Here is a 21,036-nt window from a genome sequence, read left to right as displayed (position 1 = left end):
AGGCAGGCATGCATGTCCGATGTGCCATCATGACAAAGAGTCAATGATTCCACCATAAAAACCCGGGCTCGCATTGTCCCGGAGGCTGGATTATTTATATGTAGGTGGTCACGACAGGACCGCGCGGCCTCCGGGAGGAGTGGGGGGGGGGAGACTCCGGATCCTCGGCTCACCCCCCGTGGCTAAACCGGAGCGATTGTTTGTAGGGTCGCAGCCCTTTTCCCTCTGGTGGTCCTTTCAGCAGCGCCCAGCTCCCTGGCTACAGGCGGAGACAGTTACCTCACGACAAAGACGCCTACCCTCAAAGGGTGGTGATCTGGGAGCCTCCGCAGAAGCGGCCTGTTTACACAGGCAGCCCTAATTCCTACCTCCAAGTCTTTCAGCCCCCCATTCTTCGTCGACAGAAAGGAATAAGCTTCGCCTTTCTCGACAGATTTTAGCCTCTCTTTAATAGAGAACAATGTATTTAAACGGTACAAATATGTGTGTGTGTTTTAATGACAAAGGTTTTCTTCCCCGTCCGTTGAATTAAATAAAGTTTTGCGCGTTCACACCGACGCTGGACGGCGTTAACTTATTCATGGTCGCTCATTAGTGGACTCTGCATGTGCGGCGTGATGGTGGTGGTTGGTGGTGTTTGGTGGTGGTTGGTGGTGGTGGTGGAGGAGTAGGAGGAGAGGGATGCAGAGACTCGGAGACGCTGGGGCCGTGTGTTTTGGTGTCCTGGTGCCAAATCCGGTCCCCTTTCCCAGAAGCCACACTTCTCCGTTGTTAGCAGTGTGCCCTGGCCAAACGCGTGCGTCGTGCATTTTAATGCAATATTTTAAGTGATTAAACGAGCGTATTTGTGAGCGGTGGCGCAGTGGTTAGCGCACTATGCTATGAACTCGACGGTCACCCGAGTCGGTATCTAGGCCACGGTCAAACAGTGGTGGCGAGTTATGCTGAACTTGTCCTGGCCACCACCCACCCCCGTTTCTTCACCAACCCGCCTCCAACCGGGTGGTGAAGTATGGTTAAACAACTCGCATGACCGACACGTCGTGGGGAGGCCATCATCCAGCATCGGATTGAGAAAGCTGCAGTTTACGTTTGTGTTATATAAATGAGCAATGCTGCATCACATTAAACAGTACTTCACGTAAATACAAAATAGCATGAAAACGTTATGGTCTATAAACGTATGGGTGTTCTGGGTCAATGTTTCCCAGCAGCATTTGTCTAATGTAGGCATGTATGTTGAACTTATTTCGCACCGTACATAGCCAACCGCGCTGAGCAGGCAACCCCTGGAGCGTTTCGACTTCTCTGAGTCTCATCAGGAGGGTGCGGGCCCGTTGAGTTGCCTGATGATATAGGAAAGGCTACTCCATCAACACTGTGGGCAGTACAGCAAAGGCTGTGTCAGAAATATGCGCTGTCATGAAGGAATGCGGATAATAGGTCATAGTCCGTGGCGCGACCTAAATCAAATACAATTTCGTTTTCAAAAAGCCATCGGCCTTCTGCACCCATGTTTAAAACTTTCTCAGCAACAACATTAATGCACATTCTACTGATGCTCGTGTAAAGATTGCCAATGTTAAATTTTAATTGTATAGTTATTCTATTCTCCACTGCAAAACAGCATCCGAACTTGACCTGGGCCTTCCCTAGGTCAACTCAGCCTCCAATGAGTCTCTTCACGTGGCGGTGTGGGCTTCACCAGCACTGATCATTTAAAGGCGCCCAGCCATATGTGGAGGTGGTGGTGGTGGCTGCCACTCCTCCTCGTGTGTCTTTTTCATCTGACATTTAAAATGTGCTCGCCAACACCACATATTTCAGCAGCATTCCCAGGCGTAACGTCGCATCGGTGTGCATGTGTTGTGCCAAGTGTCCACACTATCTCTATGGGAATTCCGTGAAATGCGTATTTAATCACGTACAGGGCATTGGCAATCTATCAATGCATGGATAAAGGACTCCCCACGCTCTATCGTTCGTGGGTGGCTATTTCACCACGCCGCTCAGTGCCCACTGATGGACAGGGCAAGGACATCACTCGCCACTGAGGTTAGCCGTGGACGAAAATCGAATTCAGTTCGCAGAATGCAAGGTTCTGTTTGGCGACCACTGTACCTAACCACCAAGAGGGGTCTAACCGTCAACGCTTGATGTATTCACCGATTAACACCGAGTCTTATTATCCCTAGGCCAATGGCACGAACGTGACGGATCAAGCATACTGCCAGTGAGACGGACGTTACGATGGAGACTGAAATTGATTGACTATTCAATCGAATCGTGACTCGGGTTGGTTACGATCAATCTGGTCTGGGAGCGGCTGTATGGTGACTCATTACTCGGCTTACTCTTGACAGTAAAGGTACTGCCGCGGTGGCGAGATGTTAACTACCTCGCCTGGTATACGTAAGGTCGTGGGTTCGATCCCGACCCTGACGCCTGCTGTATATTTGGAGTTTGCCTTTTCTCCCCGTGGTCGCGTGGATTTTTTCTCCGAGTCCTCCGATTTTCCCCTCCACATTTCGAAACGTGTTTAGAGTGTTTGGCTGCAATAAATTTCCACGTGGTAAGCCACTTCGTTGAGCTATCATTTGTGGCCAGGTCGCTTCTGAAATAGAGATGTATATAGCTCGGTCGACCTTACTTGGTAGAACAAATAATAGTTTAAATAGTAGTTAGCTTTTTTATATAACAATAATCATTTGTAAGGGCATTAATGATGTTCGTCAGCTCGTGGATTGCAAACAATGGAGTCTCTTTACTCATGGGGTAATCAGCGCGATGATCTCTGTGCTCGGATCATTGCAAGCTTTGAACCTCGCCACATGAGTTCGATTCACCGGCCACGGCTAGCGTGAGTAAGTGAGTGATGTCTGAAGCGGTAGCTCGTTTTTCCCCCCACCATCACGAAATCCGCACTGAACTAGCACAATTGTCTACATTAATTTCAGAATGTACCGTACACATACTCCAATCAAACGAAGCAGACGCGTCCATCAACAAGTAATTCCATTTTATTGGAGGAAGAAAAAAAAACCGTGGACATGAGTATTTTCTTTTGCACGCAAATATCAGCAAAAATATATATATACAATCACTTAGTTAATGCATTTGCATTATTAACACGGAATCGCTTAGAAAACCAAACCATATTGGCCCTTTGAAAATCAAGTGTCTCCGTATTTATCATCAGCATCAGCCAAGTAGTCCATCTTGATATATACATATATATACAATACAGATAATGCCTGTTGAAGGTGGTAGCTATGCACGCCTATAATCCAGCAATATCAAGATAGGGTTGGAGGATCACGAAAAGATGGAAACGTCCACTTGCAGGACAGCGAGGCACCCGTATGGTGGGCAGTGTGGCAAGTAGGTCGCTGCTGGCTTATCTGTTGGGTGATGTTTTGAACAGCGTTCTTTGCCATGCTACAGTACTAATTTGGTCTCGCATCCGATACCAAAGGATACAAACAATCGGCAAATAACGGAAAACTAACAAACCCAAATCTCCCACAGCAGGATCCTCTCGATAAAATGAGACTTGAGTTATCGGTGTCGCCGAGTCCTGGGAACGAGCAAATGTTCGCGATGGCCCAGAAGTTGACACGCGCATCACAACGATACGTGCTGCCCGCTTGGTATGCCCCGGGCAGCCGAGGACACGTGGTGAGGGCTCAGGTATCCCATGTAGGCGCAGTCAAAGTGCTGCCCCGAGCTGAGGAAGCTCTGCTGCCCGGGCGACAGGAAGCCCTGCTGCCCGGGCGAGTTGAGGTAGGGCTGCTGGCCGGCCTGGAGGAAGGGCAGCGGCGCGGTCGCCTGCCAGGGGTACGGCTCTGCTCTCCGAGTGCCGTGCAGGGGCGACGGTCTGCCCGCCGACTCGGGCGCTCCTCCGCCGCCCACGCCGGATCCCCCGCCTCCGCACGTCCCCGGACCGGTGAAGGCGGGCAGCTCGGGGCAGCGGGCCGAGGGCTGCCCCGGCGCCAGCGGGTGACCCGCGGGGCAGGAGCGGCGAGCCTTGGCCTGGAGGAAGGCGAGGACGCGGAGGTAGCGCGAGTCCTTCATTTCGAGGTGCTCGATCGCCGTAAGGTAGTGCACCAGGTTCTTGAGGCACTCCTGGTAGCCGGCCTGGTAGTAGTTGGAGAATTCGCGCAGGAGATCGGCAGCTGCGTGGGGGGCGAAACGAGGGGACACGCGGTTTTATGTCGTCATCGTCATCATCAACCTCATGGTGAACTTCTTTTGCGCCATACGTAGACAACCGTGCCAATCGGAGGTCGCTAATTGAAAAGGAAACCCCTAATAGGAATGATCCTCTACTTCATAATAAAAGTAATCTATCGTTGTCCATCCAGAATTATCAATATCACAATTGAACCCCAGATCCAGGGCCATCCGGAGGGGGGTGTGGGGCCCCTCAAAGCGTGGGGCCCGGGTCAGTCGCCCCAATTATCTGTACTCTAGGGACGGCTCTGCCCAGGTCTCGCTATGAAAAAATGGCCTGCTGGTCTAGATTGCCTCTTATTTGATGATCACAGCCACGTTACTTAGATATCTGCTGTTGGCGGTCTATTCATCGTAATCATCGTGATTTCATCTTAAGTCTCCCTTTAAAAACAAGCTAATTTGTTTCGAACCTGATGTTGTCATGTATTCTATCTCTATATAACCGCCACCAGTTCCATCAGCATTATCATCAACAGCTATGATGATACTGCGGCCCCGCCGATTTAAATCGGCCCTTTGCCTCGTCCGATCTCGCCTCTAACGCCTAGGAAACACAATCATTAATCTTCAGACCCGAGTTGATCCTTTCTTCTGTATTAACGTCGGTAAATAATGTCCTGTGTGTTTACTTTTGTCGCACTTATGAATGAGGCACCCTTCAGCTCACTTCTCACTCCACCGTGCCTCCACAACTCCTTCCCAGCTCAACGCGATAGACAGAGATGTGGCTACACGGTGTGTCTGTGCTAACTATTCCTAACTATCCTATTTTTTTATTCTACCAGGGAAGGCCCACTGAGCTATATAGATATTTTTTTTTCAGAAGCGACCTGGTCACAAATTATAGCCCGACGTAGTGGCTTATCATTACGTGGAAATGTATAGCAGCCAAATACTCTAAACGCATGTTTCTAAATGTAGAGGGAAAACCGGAGGAATATGTTGCTTGTTGGTCCGCCGTGAACATTGCAACCTCTGGATTCGATTTTATTGAAATAATACAGAACCGAACCTAGGTCGACTCAGCCCTAAATGGGTACTTCGTGCGGTGTGTACTAGGGATACACGGCTACAGAATCACCCATCGCGTGCAGTTCATGCCTTAATAGGTGCTCGCTATCTATGACTTCCATGAGTATCGGTGCCTGTAGTGACTGATCATCATAAAACCTGTAAAATAAACTGCAGTACTCATCAAGCCTCATGATGTAAAATGCAGTCTCCAACTCCGACCCACACTATCACTCTGTGACCTTTCGAGCAAACGTGCTATGAAGAAGGGTCATTGAACGAAACGTCGCCTATTATATATCTTGGGCCACGGTGTTATTGACGAATGCGTCGAGTGTCCACGTGAGTGAATGGGCCATGTGTTGCCTGCACAGGGCACGTCGTATTTGCCTGCACCCTCCCGTCACGCTGCCGCTCCCGACCTCCACCCGGGGTCAAAAGGTCAATTCTCTACAATGTGGCATGAACAGCGTAGCGTTATAGAGCGGCGAGCAAAGAGTGCTCACAATTGGAAATAATTAAGTAATTACGTTACCATCCGGTGTAATAACATTACTGCATTATTAGTGAACACGATCCTCTCGTGTCGGTAGTAATTAGCCTATGGTACCTACGAAAAATTCCTCAAAATATGTACAGCAGTGGAGCATATAAGTATAGTACAACAATGCCTTTCGCTACACTGCCCTCTGATGCGCACTACATTGCCCCACAGCCTATGTCTACACTGTTATGCGTCGTGGTTATCGATTCAATCGCTATCCAGGCTGAAAACCTGCTTAGATTTCGAGATATGGCCAGATATGGAGCATTCTGGGTAGTTTTGCAATGAATGGGCTTATCTGCCAGGCAAGGGTGATGTCTGCTGGCAATGCACGTTAAAGAGCCAGTGAATATTCGCGGGTGTCGTGTTCTAGTTGACCCATACCACTGACCCATTCCCACACGTGTTCATATTACAATCCTCCATGATCAAATGTGTAATAAAAGATGGGATTCTAGATAGGAATTACCATGTCTGGGTCAGGAAATTTACCATGTTCAAGGTGATATGCATGATAGCAGTAACAATTAATCGATTAATAATAGAGGTTTTTGGGTTAGATCGGGTAAATATAAATGTGTAGTTAAACCCGCCACCACCAGACACAGCCGATTACTGTGGTCGCTTAGCCTACCACGTGTTAAACTAATTAATGTAGATTATATGCACCGTCATTAAGGCCACGATTGTATCGCGGAGGTCACGGAGGTCACTGGGCTCGTGAATCTGAGTGAAGCACGTGGTATCGTGGAGATGACTGTCGAGACACACCAGATTATACGTGTGCGCTTCCTTGATTATCTTTACTTAAACAATCATCTAATTCGTTCAACCCGAAACGAAAAATAACAATAAAAATACGAATTAATCACTTGGTGTACGCTTTGTTTATACTTACTTTAAAAGTTTTTTTTCAACTCCTTTTATGAAAAAAATATTTCGCAACTTTGTTTGGATATCCGAATATTAATTGTATGCAATTAAGAAATACACGTGACCCTTCCAGCCACTCGAGGCGCTGCCATACGTACACAACAATGTTCAAGGAGCAATAACAAAAAAAATAACAAAAATAGAATCCTGAATCGAAATCGTGGCCGCGAATCGTGACCATTGGTCAAATCGCGGGCGGGGGGTGGGGGGTCGATGCGGTGGGTGGTCAGGTGAATGCGTGCAGAGTTCCAACAGTAACCAGATCTGTATCAGTTCTGCAGTCAATCTCATCAACAAGGGTCCTGCTGGGAAGGGGATGCATTGGGGGCGGGAGGGTGCGGGGGGTTAGGGGGCGAAGAGGGGGGCGGTAGCGTAGCGGTTAGGGCGCTGCGCTACTAACCGCACATGGCTAACCCGATTGTCTGAACCAGTCATAGGCCTCCCATAGGTTGACTCAGCCTCAAATGAGTAACGCGGTGTGATGTGTAAACATCGCCACTGGGGAGACGAAGTCGGGACGGGCGTGGCGTTGGCCACCCACCCCCTCGTGTGCCGTGCCGGCCTTCAAAGGTGCTACTCGCTAGCAGCACTTGCCCCGACAGTCTGTTGAAGCTATACGGGGCCGGGGTCTTTGTCTTTGTGTGGGAGGGGGGAGGAGGGGATGCGCTTACTCTTCTCCTTGCCGCGCAGGAGATCGGACGAGTGCAGTGCCCGCAGGTACTGAACGGTCATCTCCAAGATCTCCGCCTTCTCCAGCTTCCCGCTGCTCTGCGCGCCACAAAAAACCACACAGAGATCCCCCGTGTAGCCTTAATAGACTGTAGGGGCAAGTGGGTGGCCAGGGGTGGGTGGCCAGCACCACGCCCGACCGCCTTTTTCTCCCTAGTCGCGATGTTTACACACCACACCAGGTACTCATTTGAGGCTGAGTCGACCTAGGGGAGGCCCGGGACCGGTTCAGATAATCGTCACTGGTGTTGGCCGTGAGCGGGAATCGAACCCGGGTCGTCAGGTTCATAGCGCAGCGCGCTAACAACTACACTACCGCTCCCCACACAGAGACTCACACACACAGACATACAGAGACACACACAGACACACACAGACACGCCCAGGATGACGCTCATCCTTCATCATCCTCCTCCCTCCTCCTCGAGCGCAGTGGTTTCTCAAACTGCTTTGCCCCCGCGGACCCACTCAGCCGATGAAAACATTTGCGCGGACCACCCAGCTCCCCCAACCCCTGGTGACAAAACGAAATCACTTATCTCTCTGAAAAAAACAGTTATACAAAATTATTTATATTATCGGAACAAAAAACGAAATTAACGCAGCTGTACGGTTTTTTTTAGGGGGTGCATTTAGATCTTAGGGTCAGGGTACTTTAACCAGGGCAGTTGATCGAACTTCATTTTTTGCACGTTAAATTGAACGAGCAAAATATTCATTCATGTCCGAAACAAATGGCGTAATAAACGTTGCCGCATTAACCTTGCGCGTCCATCACAGCCCCGCGAACTACCGAGGGAGGGGAGGGAGGGGAGGGAGAGGAGGACCGTCGGACACTCTGAGCACCGCCGCTCGAGCGCATGCAGGGATGGCCTCGTCCACGTCTCGGAAAGTCAAAGGTCCAGGGGGACATCTGCACGAGTGCCTCTCCAACGTCTCCGCTCGAATTTGTCGCCACGCGTGGGGCGGTGGGACCGGCTGGGAGAGACGGCGAGAGCGGGCGCGGGGGGCGGGCGGTTGTGGGTTGTGGGCCAGCGGGTGGCGCGTTCATTTCGTGCAGCGAAAGCGTCACTGATGATCATCACTGATCAGCATCACAGCTTATCATCACTGATTATCATCACTGATCACTGATGATCATCACTGATAACTGATTATAATCATCGCCGATTATCATAACTGATTATCACTGATTATAATCAATGATTATCACTGATTATCATCACTGATCATCACTGAGTATCATCACCTGATCACTGATTATCATCACTGATTATCATCACTGATCATCATCACTGATCACTGATTATCATCACTGATCACTGATTATCATCACTCGTCACTGATTATAATCATCACCGATTATCATCACTGATTATCACTGATTATCACTGATTATCATCACTGATTAAAGATCATTATTGATTATCACTGAGACTCGTCGGCGGCGTTCATTGCGCGTGAATGAAATGTCCATCGGGTGCGCGTGTGCGGGACCCCCCTGAGATCGTGGGGCTCGTTCACGTGCGGTCCACACAATTATTGCTGCGGGTGTAATCATCAGAATAACCATCATATCACTTACTACTCCTACGATCATGCGCCGCCTGGTTCGCAGTGGCGTCATTCGCGAGGGTAGGCAACAGTTGTGCCGGCGTCAGGCTCCGAATTTGTCAACATTCTAAAATAAGCCGCGAATGACTCGGTTTAGACAGAGACGTAGCAATCGTCGCCCAGTAAATGCCCATTCGCCTGTTGTGTGTTAGATCGTAGTCCTTCCCCCGCACCTCCGATTAGCGCGGTTGAGCTGCGTACGGTGCGATAGAAGTTCAACATGCAGTACATCATTGTAGACCATGTGCTGAGTCACATTGAGAGCTGCCGCTGAGAGTGCCCATTCATCGCAAACAAATCGGTTTCATCGTTACCACCGCTGCTAACGCCGCATCCCCAAGGACTCAAGCCAAGGACTCAAGTTTGGAGTGTGGCATGTCTCCCACATTAGCAAGCACTGGATTGACGTCCCTGCTGAAGAAAGAGAAAAGGCCGTGGGTTGCATTCAGCGCATTAAGTGCCGCTGACCGCTCGCGTTGCGGGTGTGCCATGTATGGTGGGGTTATAATCGGACCACCGAGGGCCTTCATCCAGCAGTGGATGGGCTATGCCTGCGTAAAACTATACAGTGTCGCATTATGATCAGTCGACGGAGCAGTGGATCCGTGAGAATGATCGTAAAGGTTCAAGCAAAGTGGTTCATCTTGTCAGCAGTCCACGCACTGCTGCCAACGAGCCTCAGAAAGCAAAAACCCCATCGCGACATTTGTTGGATGAACAAATTGTCCGAAACACAATGCACGATACACAGATGCCAGTGTATTTCTCTAAAGTCCTTTCGAGTATATCTGTCTACCGCATACGCGTCTTAGCGCACGTGCATTTGTGAGCCATTGTTTAATGTTGGTGTTAGTCGTGGCTCCGAGTCGAACTCAGGCGCGCCGGGTACGTAGCGCAGGATGCAAACCCCCCCCCCCTCCGTCACCCCTCCCCCCCCCATTAGCGTGATCAATGAGACAATTCCCCAACGAGCGAATTGTCTCATTGCAATCACTGCGCATTTAAATACATTCTCAGTATACGCATGGAGGTGCAATGAAACCCATTGAATAATTGACCGTTTAATTAATCGCGTTATTAATTAGTCCCCATTTCGCTCGTCAAGTGTTCATTTGCGCTGCGATTCAGCGCGCTCTGGAGGAAAGGGTTGGTGGGTCACGTAGATATTTGTGAAATGCCCAAACCCGCTCGCCTGGGAGATGACCGGTAGAAAGCCAGGGCAGCAGGTGAGTTCGTGAACCTCGTCGTGTGTGTGTTTACAGTGCCGGATTAAGCTAGTGCGGGGCCTGTAGTATGTGTTATAAAGGGGCCCTAAATAAAAAAAAACACATAAATATTAAAACACAAATAAAAATTAATATTTTTTACTTGCATAGCAAAGTGATTGTATTTTTCATTTGCTATACAGCCAAATAATACGACAAATCGCTAACCTTAAACACCCAGTCGTTCATAAAAGTTGAAGGCGGTATAGTACTATAGTAATAGAGCAAGTGCAGAATCACTGAACCAGAATTGATAGCGCGGTGCCCTTGAAAGTGTGGGGCCCGTAGCATATGTAGCTACTTTTGCTACCGATATAATCCAACACTGTGTGTATTAAACATTTATAAGCAAGCAATGTCCTGATTCATAACATCTACGGTATGTGTAGATTCACCGCTCTGTGCGCCTTTCTATCCAATATTTACCAGCAGCCTTTGTTTAAACGGGCACGCGCTGACACTCGACCTTTTTGAGACTCATCAGCGGCGTTTATCGCGCGCCATCGGTCAAGGGCACTCCCCGAACGCCGCGGGACCCATCCCAGCGCAGCAACGCGCCTCGCACCACGCGTCCTCCTTGCGGACTTGCGTGCGGAAGACAGCAAATGCATTCGTTTTTTTCTTTTGCGCTCGCGAGGTTCCATTCGCGTTCTCTGCCACGATGTCTAAACCCCTTTGGAGGCGACACTCAACGCCCCGGGCGAGCGCCGTTGATCGGAGGCGTTTTTCGAAGGCCCCCCACCCCACCCCTCCACAATCTCGCCAGAAATGTAATAATAATACATTTTATTTGTGAGCGCTTTTCTGAATACTCAAAGACACTTTACATAAAATCATAAAAGCAGCAAAAAAAACCATCAAATGGTAAAAACACTAAAAACACATAAAACATAGCTAAACATTAAAAGCAATTTTTAAAAGGTGAGTTTTAGTCAATGATTTGAACGCTGGAAGGTCGGTGCAGTCACGGATTTGTTTTGGGAGAGAGTTCCAAAGTGAGGGGGGCAGCTATAGAGAAGGCTCTGTCGCCCCAGGTTCGACGCTTGGTCCTGAGAGGTGGAGTCAGGAGGTTGGCGTCAGATGAGCGAAGGCTACGGGATGGGTTGTGGCGGTGGAGCAGGTCAATGAGGTAGGAAGGGGCCTGGCTATGAAGGGCTTTATGTAAACATCCCATAGCCGCAGGGAACTCGCCTCTGAGACTCGCTGCAGCTCGTCTGGGATAAACGCACGGATTACTCTTTGGTTCTTTCACGTAGAAAGAAAATAAATTAAACAATAGACTACGACGTTTCGTTTGCAACACAAGCAACCGTCATCAGGTAGAACTCAATTTGAGAGAGACACTAAACACAGGCACGGAGACACACACGCAGAGAGAGAGAGAGACAACACAACATTTTCTTTCTACGTGACTTTGCCGAAAGAATCAAAATAAAATAAAATAACACAATAATATTCTCACGACGTTTCGGCCACAACACAAGCGGCCTTCATCAGGTGAAGGGACGAAATGTATTATTTTATTCTCATTCTACGTGACTTTACCGAAAGAACCAAAGAAGATGAATCATTGCAGTCACGAAAGCTTTAAATCGAAAAAAAATCAAAGAGTAATTCCTGCAGTCACGAAAGCTTCAAACGTACGGATGTTGAACTTCTTTTGCACCGTGCGCGGCCGAACCGTGCTAATCGGAGGTGCTAAACGATCTAATATAGCGGGTACACCTCTTATCAGATCTCCGTGGAATACCCCCCCCCCCCTCCCATGCTAACCCCCGGATTCTCCGTCAAGCCTCGGAAGCGAGAGCACGCAGCGTGCCATGCTGCCCGCTCGATCTAGTCCGCTGCGTTGCTGGTCAGCAGAGGGCAGTGCAGCCGATGTCCGCCGACGTTCTTGCGTTGATTTCTACGGTCCCACGTCGGGGATAACGCCAACCGAGCAGCGTGGTGGACTTTGATCAATCAGCCCACCGCGGAGGCCATCGTCTGCAACGAGGACGACTGATCGTTGCAGATGCTGCGGCTTCAACGGCTGCCACACGTGCAATCAGGAATTCGCTTGCCACGGCGGGAGCCTTCGACGCCGTGCGTAGGACAGACCTCGCACAGGACAACCCCGTTCTAAACACGGGGAGCGTTTGCCCGACAAAATGCATCACGGATCGTACGTGTTATTATCGCCATCATCATTGTCGGCCGTGATCAATCCGCTGCTGGATGAAGGCCTCCGTCAAGCCGTCGCCATCTCCCAAGGTGCCGAGACGCCGAAAGGGCCGGATGCGATTTCGCGCGTGCCACGTGTTGCGTGACAACCGCGAGTTATTTGCGTTAATTGCAATTAAGCCAAAATGAAACACCGCTTCATATTTACCACTCGATATTTTCCGGAGCGCTGCCAAGGCCGGCTTGGAGTAGCGTCTATCTCCGTAAGGCACCACCACCTTACGCATCTCCGTAATAATTATCCTAGATTATTGTACGGTACCATATATACTTCATGTGCAATCCTGTGAACAGGTTTATTTATGACAAATATTCTGACAAACTAAGGCTAGATGGACGTGTCGTGTCAACACATTGTCGAGCCAATGCAGTGTCCGGTCAACGCAGTGTCGAGTCAACGCAGTGTCGAGTCAACGCAGCGTCCGGTCAACGCAGTGTCGAGTCAACGCAGAGTCGAGTCTACGCAGTGTCGAGTCTACGCAGTGGAGCCGAATGTCCCTCGCCCCCCCCCCCACACACACCCGGCCCCACCCCTCACCTGCTTGGCGAGGGCCATGGGGACGGTGTTGCCCAACTCGTTGAGGCAGTGGTTGATCCGATCCCGGCGTCGCTTCTCGATCACTTTGTGTGACACGGTCCCACCCTGGAACGGGAGATGGAGAGCGGTGGTGTAGCGGTTAGCGCTACGCTGCGCCACGAACCTGGCGACCCGGGTTCGATTTACGCTCACGGCAAACAACCGGTGACGATTATCTGAACCGGTCTTGGGCCTCCCCTAGGTCGACTCGGCCTCATATGAGCACCTGGTTCGGCGTGTAAACATCGCCGTTGTGGAGAACAAAGACGGCCGAGCGTGGTGCTGGCCACCCATCCCCTAATGTGCCGGACTTCATAGGTGCTCGCTGACAGCATTTGCCCCACCAGTTTATTAAGGTTATACGGGGGGGGGGGGGGGAGGAAGTCTCTGTTTTGTATACTGTATATGCAATGCATTATCTTTCTCGATTTCAAAATCAAGATGTTATTATGGCCAAATCCACTGGTGCCAAGAGACCTCGCCTACGCGTGCCACCTCCCTTGCCAACGCTAGAAATCGCCGCTGCTGCGCGTGCACGTAAGCCGAACTTCTTTAGCGCCGTACGTGGCCAACCGTGCGAATCGGAGGTGCGGGGAAATCAGCGGGCATTCAACTCCCGAAATCCACAGCGAAGAGCATCCCACCGCCATCTGATCTAAGGTCTTCTTCCCCTCGCTCCCAAAGAATCGCGGAGATAATTTCTGCGTGTTTTTTTTTAGATATCGTTATCAGCAGCCGCGATCTATATACTGCGGCTCCCAAAACTCGTCGCCAGCCACGTGACAATTCGCCCATGGCACCTGCAAGCGCGCTGATTTATTTTGGATATAAACCGGGCATCAGTCCCCACTGAATATGCTCGGGGGTTTCGCTGGTGGACCGAGGGAGTTGGTGCCCGACGCAGCCGTGGCGAGGTGGGGGGTGGGGTTCGTGGGTGTGGGTTTGTTCCGGACACGCAATTATCTTCCACGTGCGCCAACGCGGCGGAGATAGACCCGGCCAGAAGTGTAAGCCCCTGGCTGGGTACGCAATGTCACGTACGCGCAATCAACGCCGCGTGTGCACGTACAGCGCTTTGCTCAAACCACTGCTGGACGAAGGCCTGATCTGCGCCGTACGAGTCGAGTTGACCATACTTCACCACCCTAGTCCGCCCGGGTTTGTGACGGCGGGAAGCAAAGACGCGCGTGTGTGTGTGAGAGTGAGCATAGAAGCGTGAGCGTAGAAGTTCAGTGCAACGATAGATGTATTCTGCCAATAACGCATCTGCCCTACAGCCCATACAATCTGATATGCATGGCGGTCACCCATCCAAGCACTAGTCAGGCTCAACCCGGCTTAGCTTCGAATACGCATTGGGGGGGGGGGGGGGGGGGGTGGTATTCTCACAGAGCTGGCCATAGGCAATTCATAGGCTGTAGGGTCCAGATTCAGATAATTAACCAAACGGCCGACACCGAGAATTCCACATTGTTGATCGAGGAGGCATCTGCGTGAAATGGTAACGCGTGAATCGCAAACACGTGAATATATGTGTGTGTGTGTGTATGTTGACCTTATTTCGCACCGTACGTAGCGCGCCGTACTAATCAGAGCTGCGGAACATATCGTGCATCGCAGTTTCCTAGGTCTTCTTATATGTATACAGTATACAAAGCGAGCGCCTGACACGCAGGTCGCCCATATAAAAGTATAATCGACGGGGGAAACGGTCACTAATCTGGTCAGCAAAAAAAATAAGCGAGCAGTATTTGTGCGGTATTGCGTCGACAAGAATACTCATTTGACAATACGCGATGACGCTTACAAGAATGGATTTTTTTTTTTTTCACCCAGGAGGGTGTCGCGGAGTATCATGATTATTATATTTTTTTCATCTTTGTTTTTTTTTGTTCACGAGGTTTCTTGCATTGGCGATGTTTTGGCCAAAATTCCCGCGCCTGAGTTAACATTTCGCGCGCCTGAGGCAATTGCAGTTGCCCGCAGTAAAAGCCACCGCGAGCACGAGGCGATGATACACGCTGAGCGCGGAGAGATTTACGAATTCACCGCCGTCCTACCGCACGGCCGATTCGAAAGCTCAAGCCCACAACACCGGGGCAGTATCCCGATCCAGGCTTTGATTTCTGTTGAACACCGCTCTGGCTTGCTAGACGGTTCAAACTGAGAGTCAGAGCGTCCAGGACGCTTTGCTGGAAGTCAACTAATACCGGTGCCACACGCACGAAATCTCTGCCAATATTAACGAAACTATTTCTCTTCACCAGGCAAGGTCCACAGAGCTATCTAGATGATATATCAACGAAGTGGCTTATCACGTGAATATTTATTGTGTGCCAGATACTCTAAACGGACGTTGATCCTAAATGTGGAGGGAAAAAACCGGAGGACCGGGAGAAAAATCCAAGCGACCACGGCAGAGAGAGACACGCAAACTCCAAATATACAACAGGCGGTTTGGGTCTGGATCAAGCCCACGACATCCTGTACACCAAGCGATGTAGTTAACATTTCGCCACCGTGACGCCACACGGGTGCAGCAACCCTAACAACCTGCAACAAGAGCAACATCAAAAGAAAGGGAATTCAAAATCTGCTGAGTGCTGTGCATCTACACGTGGTGATGCGTGGTGGTGGTGCGTGGTGGTGGTGGTGTTGGTGGTGGTAGTGCGTGGTGGTGGTGGTGCGTGGTGGTGGTGGTGGTGCGTGTTGGTCGTGGCTGTGTTGGTGGTGCGTGGTGGTGGAGCGTGTTGGTGGTGCGTGGTGATGGTGCGTGTTGGTGCTGGTGGTGCGTGGTGGTGCGTGGTGGTGGTGCGTGTAGGTGGTGGTGGTGGTGCGTGTACACTTGCGGCACGTGGGTTGCGGTCGTGGCGGGAGGGATGGAGGAAGGGAGGGGGGGGGGCAAAGGCTCTCACCCCGCACTCGTGGCGCGCGTGAGCGCTGAGCCTCATCGCCACATCGCGAGAGTCGTCCTCTCGCCTCTTTACCTTGCGCAGTTTTTTGCTGCCCGACATGATGGTCCCTCCTTGTGGCCTGGAGACAAGGGGGGGGGGGCGATCGTGGCTCGGCAAGGGTCCGCGTCCCTCGGAGTGGCGACACCTCGCCCACGGGGATGGCCTCTTATTTATAACGGGGCCGCCTCGGCATTGCCCCGAGTCCGGCCTCACCCCCAAATCATGTCAAGGATTACGTCTCCTGAATGGCCATGTTTATGCATCGGAGGTGTTGTTTTGGGAAGAGGGGGGTGGATTGGGGGGGGGGGGTCGAGGGAGGCGTTGGTGCGCTCACGTGGGGACCATTGGTATGCTAATGTGGAACAGGGCGCGAAATGTGAACCGCACACGCGCAGTGCGGGGGGGCACGGAGCGAGGTTCCTCACCACCCCCCCCCCTCTTCGCTCCCCCCCCCCGGATGATTCTCCTTTCCCCTAGAGCACCCGAACCCAACCCCACGCCGCTGCCCGCCTCGTTCACCGCCTTCTTAACCAACCGTCCACCGCGCCCCATTGGCGCGTGAGGCTCGACCCCCAGTGAGCTCCGGCCTTGCCCCGTCTCACGCTTCCTTGCTCCCCCCCCTTCATCCACCCCCCACGCAACCCCCCCCCCCCTCCCACTAGCGTTGTTAGGGTGATTGCCGGCCGCGCGGGCTGCGATGGCGGGGTGCTGCGTGAGTTGAGCGCGCCCGTTTGTTCCCGAGGGCCCTGCTGACCCGTCGGGATCGGCACGGTGGCGAGGCGGGAGCGGAGAGGAGGAGGTGGTGGGGTGGATGGGGAGGGAGAGGAGAGGGGGGGGGGTGACCCGCCTTTGTCTCTCCCCGCCATTATATATCGGAGACCGGGCAGGTGTGGAGCAAGCCTGGCACACGAGCGGGCCGCTCCCCGTCGCCCCCAGCCGCCTTTGGCACTCGCGCGGGCGAGGCTCCGCCAGCGAGGCCACCGGCTCAATTTTGCGCCTATTATTCTAGAAGAAATGTCCATTGAAAGCGCTGAATAGCTTGGTACACTGAAATTTTAATCATGGGGCGATGGGTAGGGCAGATAAAATGAAGAAAAAAAAGGGAGCGGGGGGCCAAACCCAGCTGGTGGGGCGGCATTAACGCTGCGTCACCTGCGGAAGAGGGAACGCGGAGCCCTCGAGTCTTTCAGCGCACGCGAGACCCGGGGCCTCGCCTCGCGCCAATAGAAAACGCCACGCTGCTGCAAGGCTAGAGTTTGATGAGAGAGTTAAACAGAAAGAAAAGATAAATCGGCCCTTCTTCTCAATACGACTCGCTTTAAGCCTCCCTTTGGAAAGTTTAAGCGTTTTGGTCACAGCCCTCCGCTTTAAATTGCGCAAAAGGGGCGCACAGGAGCCTGGTTATTACACTGATCCAAAACGATTTTCAAACTTTTGTTTTAGAGTCCAGGGGGCTTAAATCCAATTTTTATAAACGTCCCTCAACTTCTCCACACATTAGGCAAGCCCGTGGCTGAGCGTTGCTTTGTTTAGTTAGATGAGAAGAGGCGAACCGCGCCGTGCCGCGCGGCGAGACGACTCCATTTTTACGCAATAACTTCTCGCCGTGCCCGTTCAGTTAACACGTGATTGCCACAGTTTTTACGTGCAAATTATCGAACATTCGCAAACCGGGAACCTTGATGCTCGTGTGCTTCCCGCGTACTAGGTTTTTTTTTTCGTTTTGTTACAAAGAATCGCGCGTGTTTTATCCTCGCATTGCAACGGCTCACGTCACCAAAACCACCGTGGCTTCAGTCGCGCCGCTCAGCGCTCCCGCGGAGTCCCATCACGCGCCGCCTTCCTCTGCACCGTATGGCTCCCGTGCGGCTGTGGCCGGGTGAGCAGATGGCCCCAGCGTGCCTTCAGACAAGACGCGGGGGCCTCCCCCCGTTCAAGCCCTGATCCACCGTTGAAAACCGTAGCGCCGGAGCGCCGCGCGCAACCACAGCATGCGGCGAGCGGGCGGCGTCTGTCCGCGCGGCGCAAAGGCGCGACTGACCCGCCGTTGACTCGTTCACTCAGCCCGGGAGGCCTCCACCCCGTGATAGAGCGCAGCCGAGCGCACGGGATAGGAGGCGAACGCAGGTTCACTGTGAGCCGCGGCTCTGGGGCTCCCGTTGTGCGCGTGCGTCCGTGCCGTGTCCACGCACGCGACTCCGTTAAGTATTTATTTGATCGGTTGCGCGCATCACTGGGAACGGTGGGGACGCTTTCTTCGAATGGCCCGGTTCTCCGTGATGTTTCATAACAAAAAAAAATAACAAAACATTGTCTGTGTAATAATTGGCCAGATAATTTGAACGCGTCTGAATTTAAATACCGTGTGCATATGAGGATGAATGGGTAGAGCGGTGGTGCAGCGGTTAGCGCGCTGCTCTGTGAACAGCCGATCCTGGCCTCTCCCCTGAATTGGCCAGCGAGGTGAAGTATGGTCCCATGCCCGACGTAACCCAGATGTCGTGGTGGCGTGTGGGGGCTTCACCCATCGTTGGTTTGATTATGGCAGGGAATTTATGTATTTGTTATGTCAGTTAACGCGCGCAGTTCGTCAGTTTAGAGGCCCAGGGTCGTGAACTTTGTACGCGTTTTGTTTCCCGAGTCAGAGATCGCGATTCTCAGCGATGAGCACGGCTATGACTTCCAAAAATGGCACGACTCAACATTAAATTTACACACAGTATATATATACACACACACAGTATATAGAGGTGGAAATGTTTCGTCAAAATTAAAGGGAATGAACTCTGCGAACGGGTCAGGAGGCAGAGACAAGGTGTGACGTGGACGTGGACGTTGACGTGGACGGTTATCAAGCGGCGCTTTCCGTACGCCGCTCCTGTTGCGCCGCGAATTTCGTGACTGTTAATCGCGAGGCGGTTTACGCAGCGCCAACTACATCCGCCTGAAATCACCCTTCCCCGCAGCTGTTGCACTACTAACTGGACACATTATACATCAATGCGTAGGCAGTGTACTGCTTAGCACGCTCGAGCTGCAATCCATCGGTCGCTAGTTCGACCTCTCGGCGGGGCCGTTTAAACAATTGGAAGGTTCCTGAAGTGTGCGCCCCCCCCCCCCCCACACCACAGGTCAGGGATGGGCAACCTTCGGCTGCTCCGAAGGCGCATGTGGCTGTTTAAGGACCGCTGTTTTCGTGGCGTTATTTATTAAGGGGCCACCACCGTCTCTATTCACCACTCAGTGCATTGTTGAAACATTTAGTTTATATTTTTGTAACCGAATTAGTTTTTTGTTAAAATTTCTCTTCTTGTTAGTTGCGTTGCCGAGCCCTGACCCAGGAGTTTAAACGAGTACCCCAGTTAGTCACGTGTGGTGGGGTATAGTGTCGGTGCAGACACCTCTTCCAAAACGTTCAGCCAGCGTGGAAGAGTCGACCCCATGTGCCACGGTTGACTACCTGAGATGACCAACAAAGATCCCCTATAGAGGCCTTAACAGGCTGTTGGGGCAAGTCCTGTTAGTGAGCACCTATAAAGGCCGGCACGGCGCACGAGTGAGTGGGTGGCCAGCACCATCCCCGGCCGCCTTTGTCTTCCTCAGTGACGATGTTTACGCACCGCAACAGGTACTAATTTGAGGCTGAGTCAACCTAGGGGAGGCCCATGACCGGTTCAGATAATCGTCACTGATGTTTACCGTGAACGGGAATCGAACTCGTGTCGCCGGGCTTCGTAGCGCAGCGCAGCGCTAACCGCTCTACAACTACGCTCCCCACACTCGCACATACGGACACATGCACACACGGACACACGCGCGCACACACGCGCGCACACACGCACACACGCACGCACATACGCACGCACACACGCACGCACACCGACCTGCTGCAGTCGCGAGACTCTCGAGGCGGGTGCCGCGGCACTATAGAGGAGAGATTTGCGACTCCACGCGGGGGCGCGGCAGCTGCCGCCGCCGCTGCTGGGGCGGCACGCGAGCGCGGCGCGCGTGCACGCGAGCGAGCGTCCATCGCACGCAACCCCCGCATCCACGACCTCCTCGCTCGTGCAACACCCCTCTATTTGTCAGCCTTATTTATTTATTTACGTTTCGCTTTTGTGTGCGTGTCGTGTGTGTGTCGTGTGTGCGCATGGTTCTCTGTGTGTGTGCGCATGCATGGACGTGTGCGCGCGCGTGCTGTGGGTGCGCGCGCGCGTGCTGTGCATGCGCCGAGCGGATGGGCGCGCGCGAACGCGCACGTGCGCGCGTTCAGGCGCGTCCGAAGCGTGGACCCTAATCGAGCATCAGCATCACCATCGTCATCAGCAGCACCACGATTCTCATCGTGATTATCAGCACCCTTTTCATCATCGACATCATCACGCTCGTATCGTCTTACTCGTTTTATTTTATCCGTGTTCTTGCATGCCCACTCAGCAATGGATTTGACCAAGCATCCCAATAATGAGTGTTATACAATTCATCACCAACCCACTTGCTGTACTACTTACCACATCCCAGCCACCTCGCAACCAAGCAAGCGGATTTTTCGAGTTGTGCAAATCCGTGCGTAATCCGCCAGGTCATCACGCCTGGCTCAATGAGACCCTCGTCTCTGTCATCTCTCACTTGGTTATAAAGTTATTCACGATATAATGCTTTACCCAGAAAAGCCTCGTTAAGTCTGACATTTATTTTTCAGAAGGGTCCCTGCTACCTTGGGAGGGGGCGGGTGGCGTTTGAACGATTCCGTGAGCGAGTGTTTGACTTCGTGAAGGGGGAAACCAGAGCGTCCAGAGAAACCACTCCGCAACGTGCGAGGGGGTGACACTTCAGCGCCGCACTCCCCCTCGCTGACAGCAACTGGCAAACCGTGGTGGTCACCCATCCAAGCACCAAACAGACTCAAACCTGCTTAACTTCCAAGATCTGACTAGATAGGACGAATTT

The 21,036-nt window shown here is 52.0% G+C and overlaps 1 protein-coding gene across 2 annotated transcripts; it reads right to left on the bottom strand.

The window, feature by feature from the left end:
- Positions 1–3,004: 3,004 nt before the first annotated feature.
- Positions 3,005–16,332, bottom strand: HELT (helt bHLH transcription factor). 2 transcript variants are annotated; one of them, XM_032949886.2, is made up of 4 exons: positions 16,048–16,332; positions 13,094–13,198; positions 7,396–7,492; positions 3,005–4,175 (listed from the first exon to the last, which is right to left on the bottom strand). In XM_032949886.2, exons 1-4 carry the CDS (start codon positions 16,144–16,146, stop codon positions 3,625–3,627), a joined length of 852 nt encoding a protein of 283 aa, XP_032805777.1. In that variant the 5' UTR covers positions 16,147–16,332; the 3' UTR covers positions 3,005–3,624. The 2 variants fall into 2 exon arrangements, with proteins under 2 accessions (XP_032805777.1, XP_032805778.1); XM_032949887.2 differs by having other exon boundaries at positions 16,120–16,332.
- Positions 16,333–21,036: the final 4,704 nt, after the last annotated feature.

This window comes from Petromyzon marinus, chromosome 8 (assembly GCF_048934315.1).
Source record: "Petromyzon marinus isolate PM22_M1 ecotype Great Lakes invasive population chromosome 8, UKy_Petmar_22M1.pri1.0, whole genome shotgun sequence".
Taxonomy (NCBI): domain Eukaryota; kingdom Metazoa; phylum Chordata; class Hyperoartia; order Petromyzontiformes; family Petromyzontidae; genus Petromyzon; species Petromyzon marinus.
Note: the sequence above shows the minus strand (reverse complement) of the source record. Positions and strands in the feature narration are given on the sequence as shown.

What these genes read in the sequence shown, in the direction of transcription:
- HELT (XM_032949886.2), bottom strand. Translation starts at nt 16,146, where the DNA reads ATGTCGGGCAGCAAAAAACTGCGCAAGGTAAAGAGGCGAGAGGACGAC. An exon ending in ACGCGCGCCACGAGTGCGGG is followed by an intron (nt 13,199 to 16,047) that starts GTGAGAGCCTTT and finishes CTCCCGTTCCAG; the next exon opens with GGTGGGACCGTGTCACACAA. An exon ending in CCATGGCCCTCGCCAAGCAG is followed by an intron (nt 7,493 to 13,093) that starts GTGAGGGGTGGG and finishes TGTGGCGCGCAG; the next exon opens with AGCAGCGGGAAGCTGGAGAA.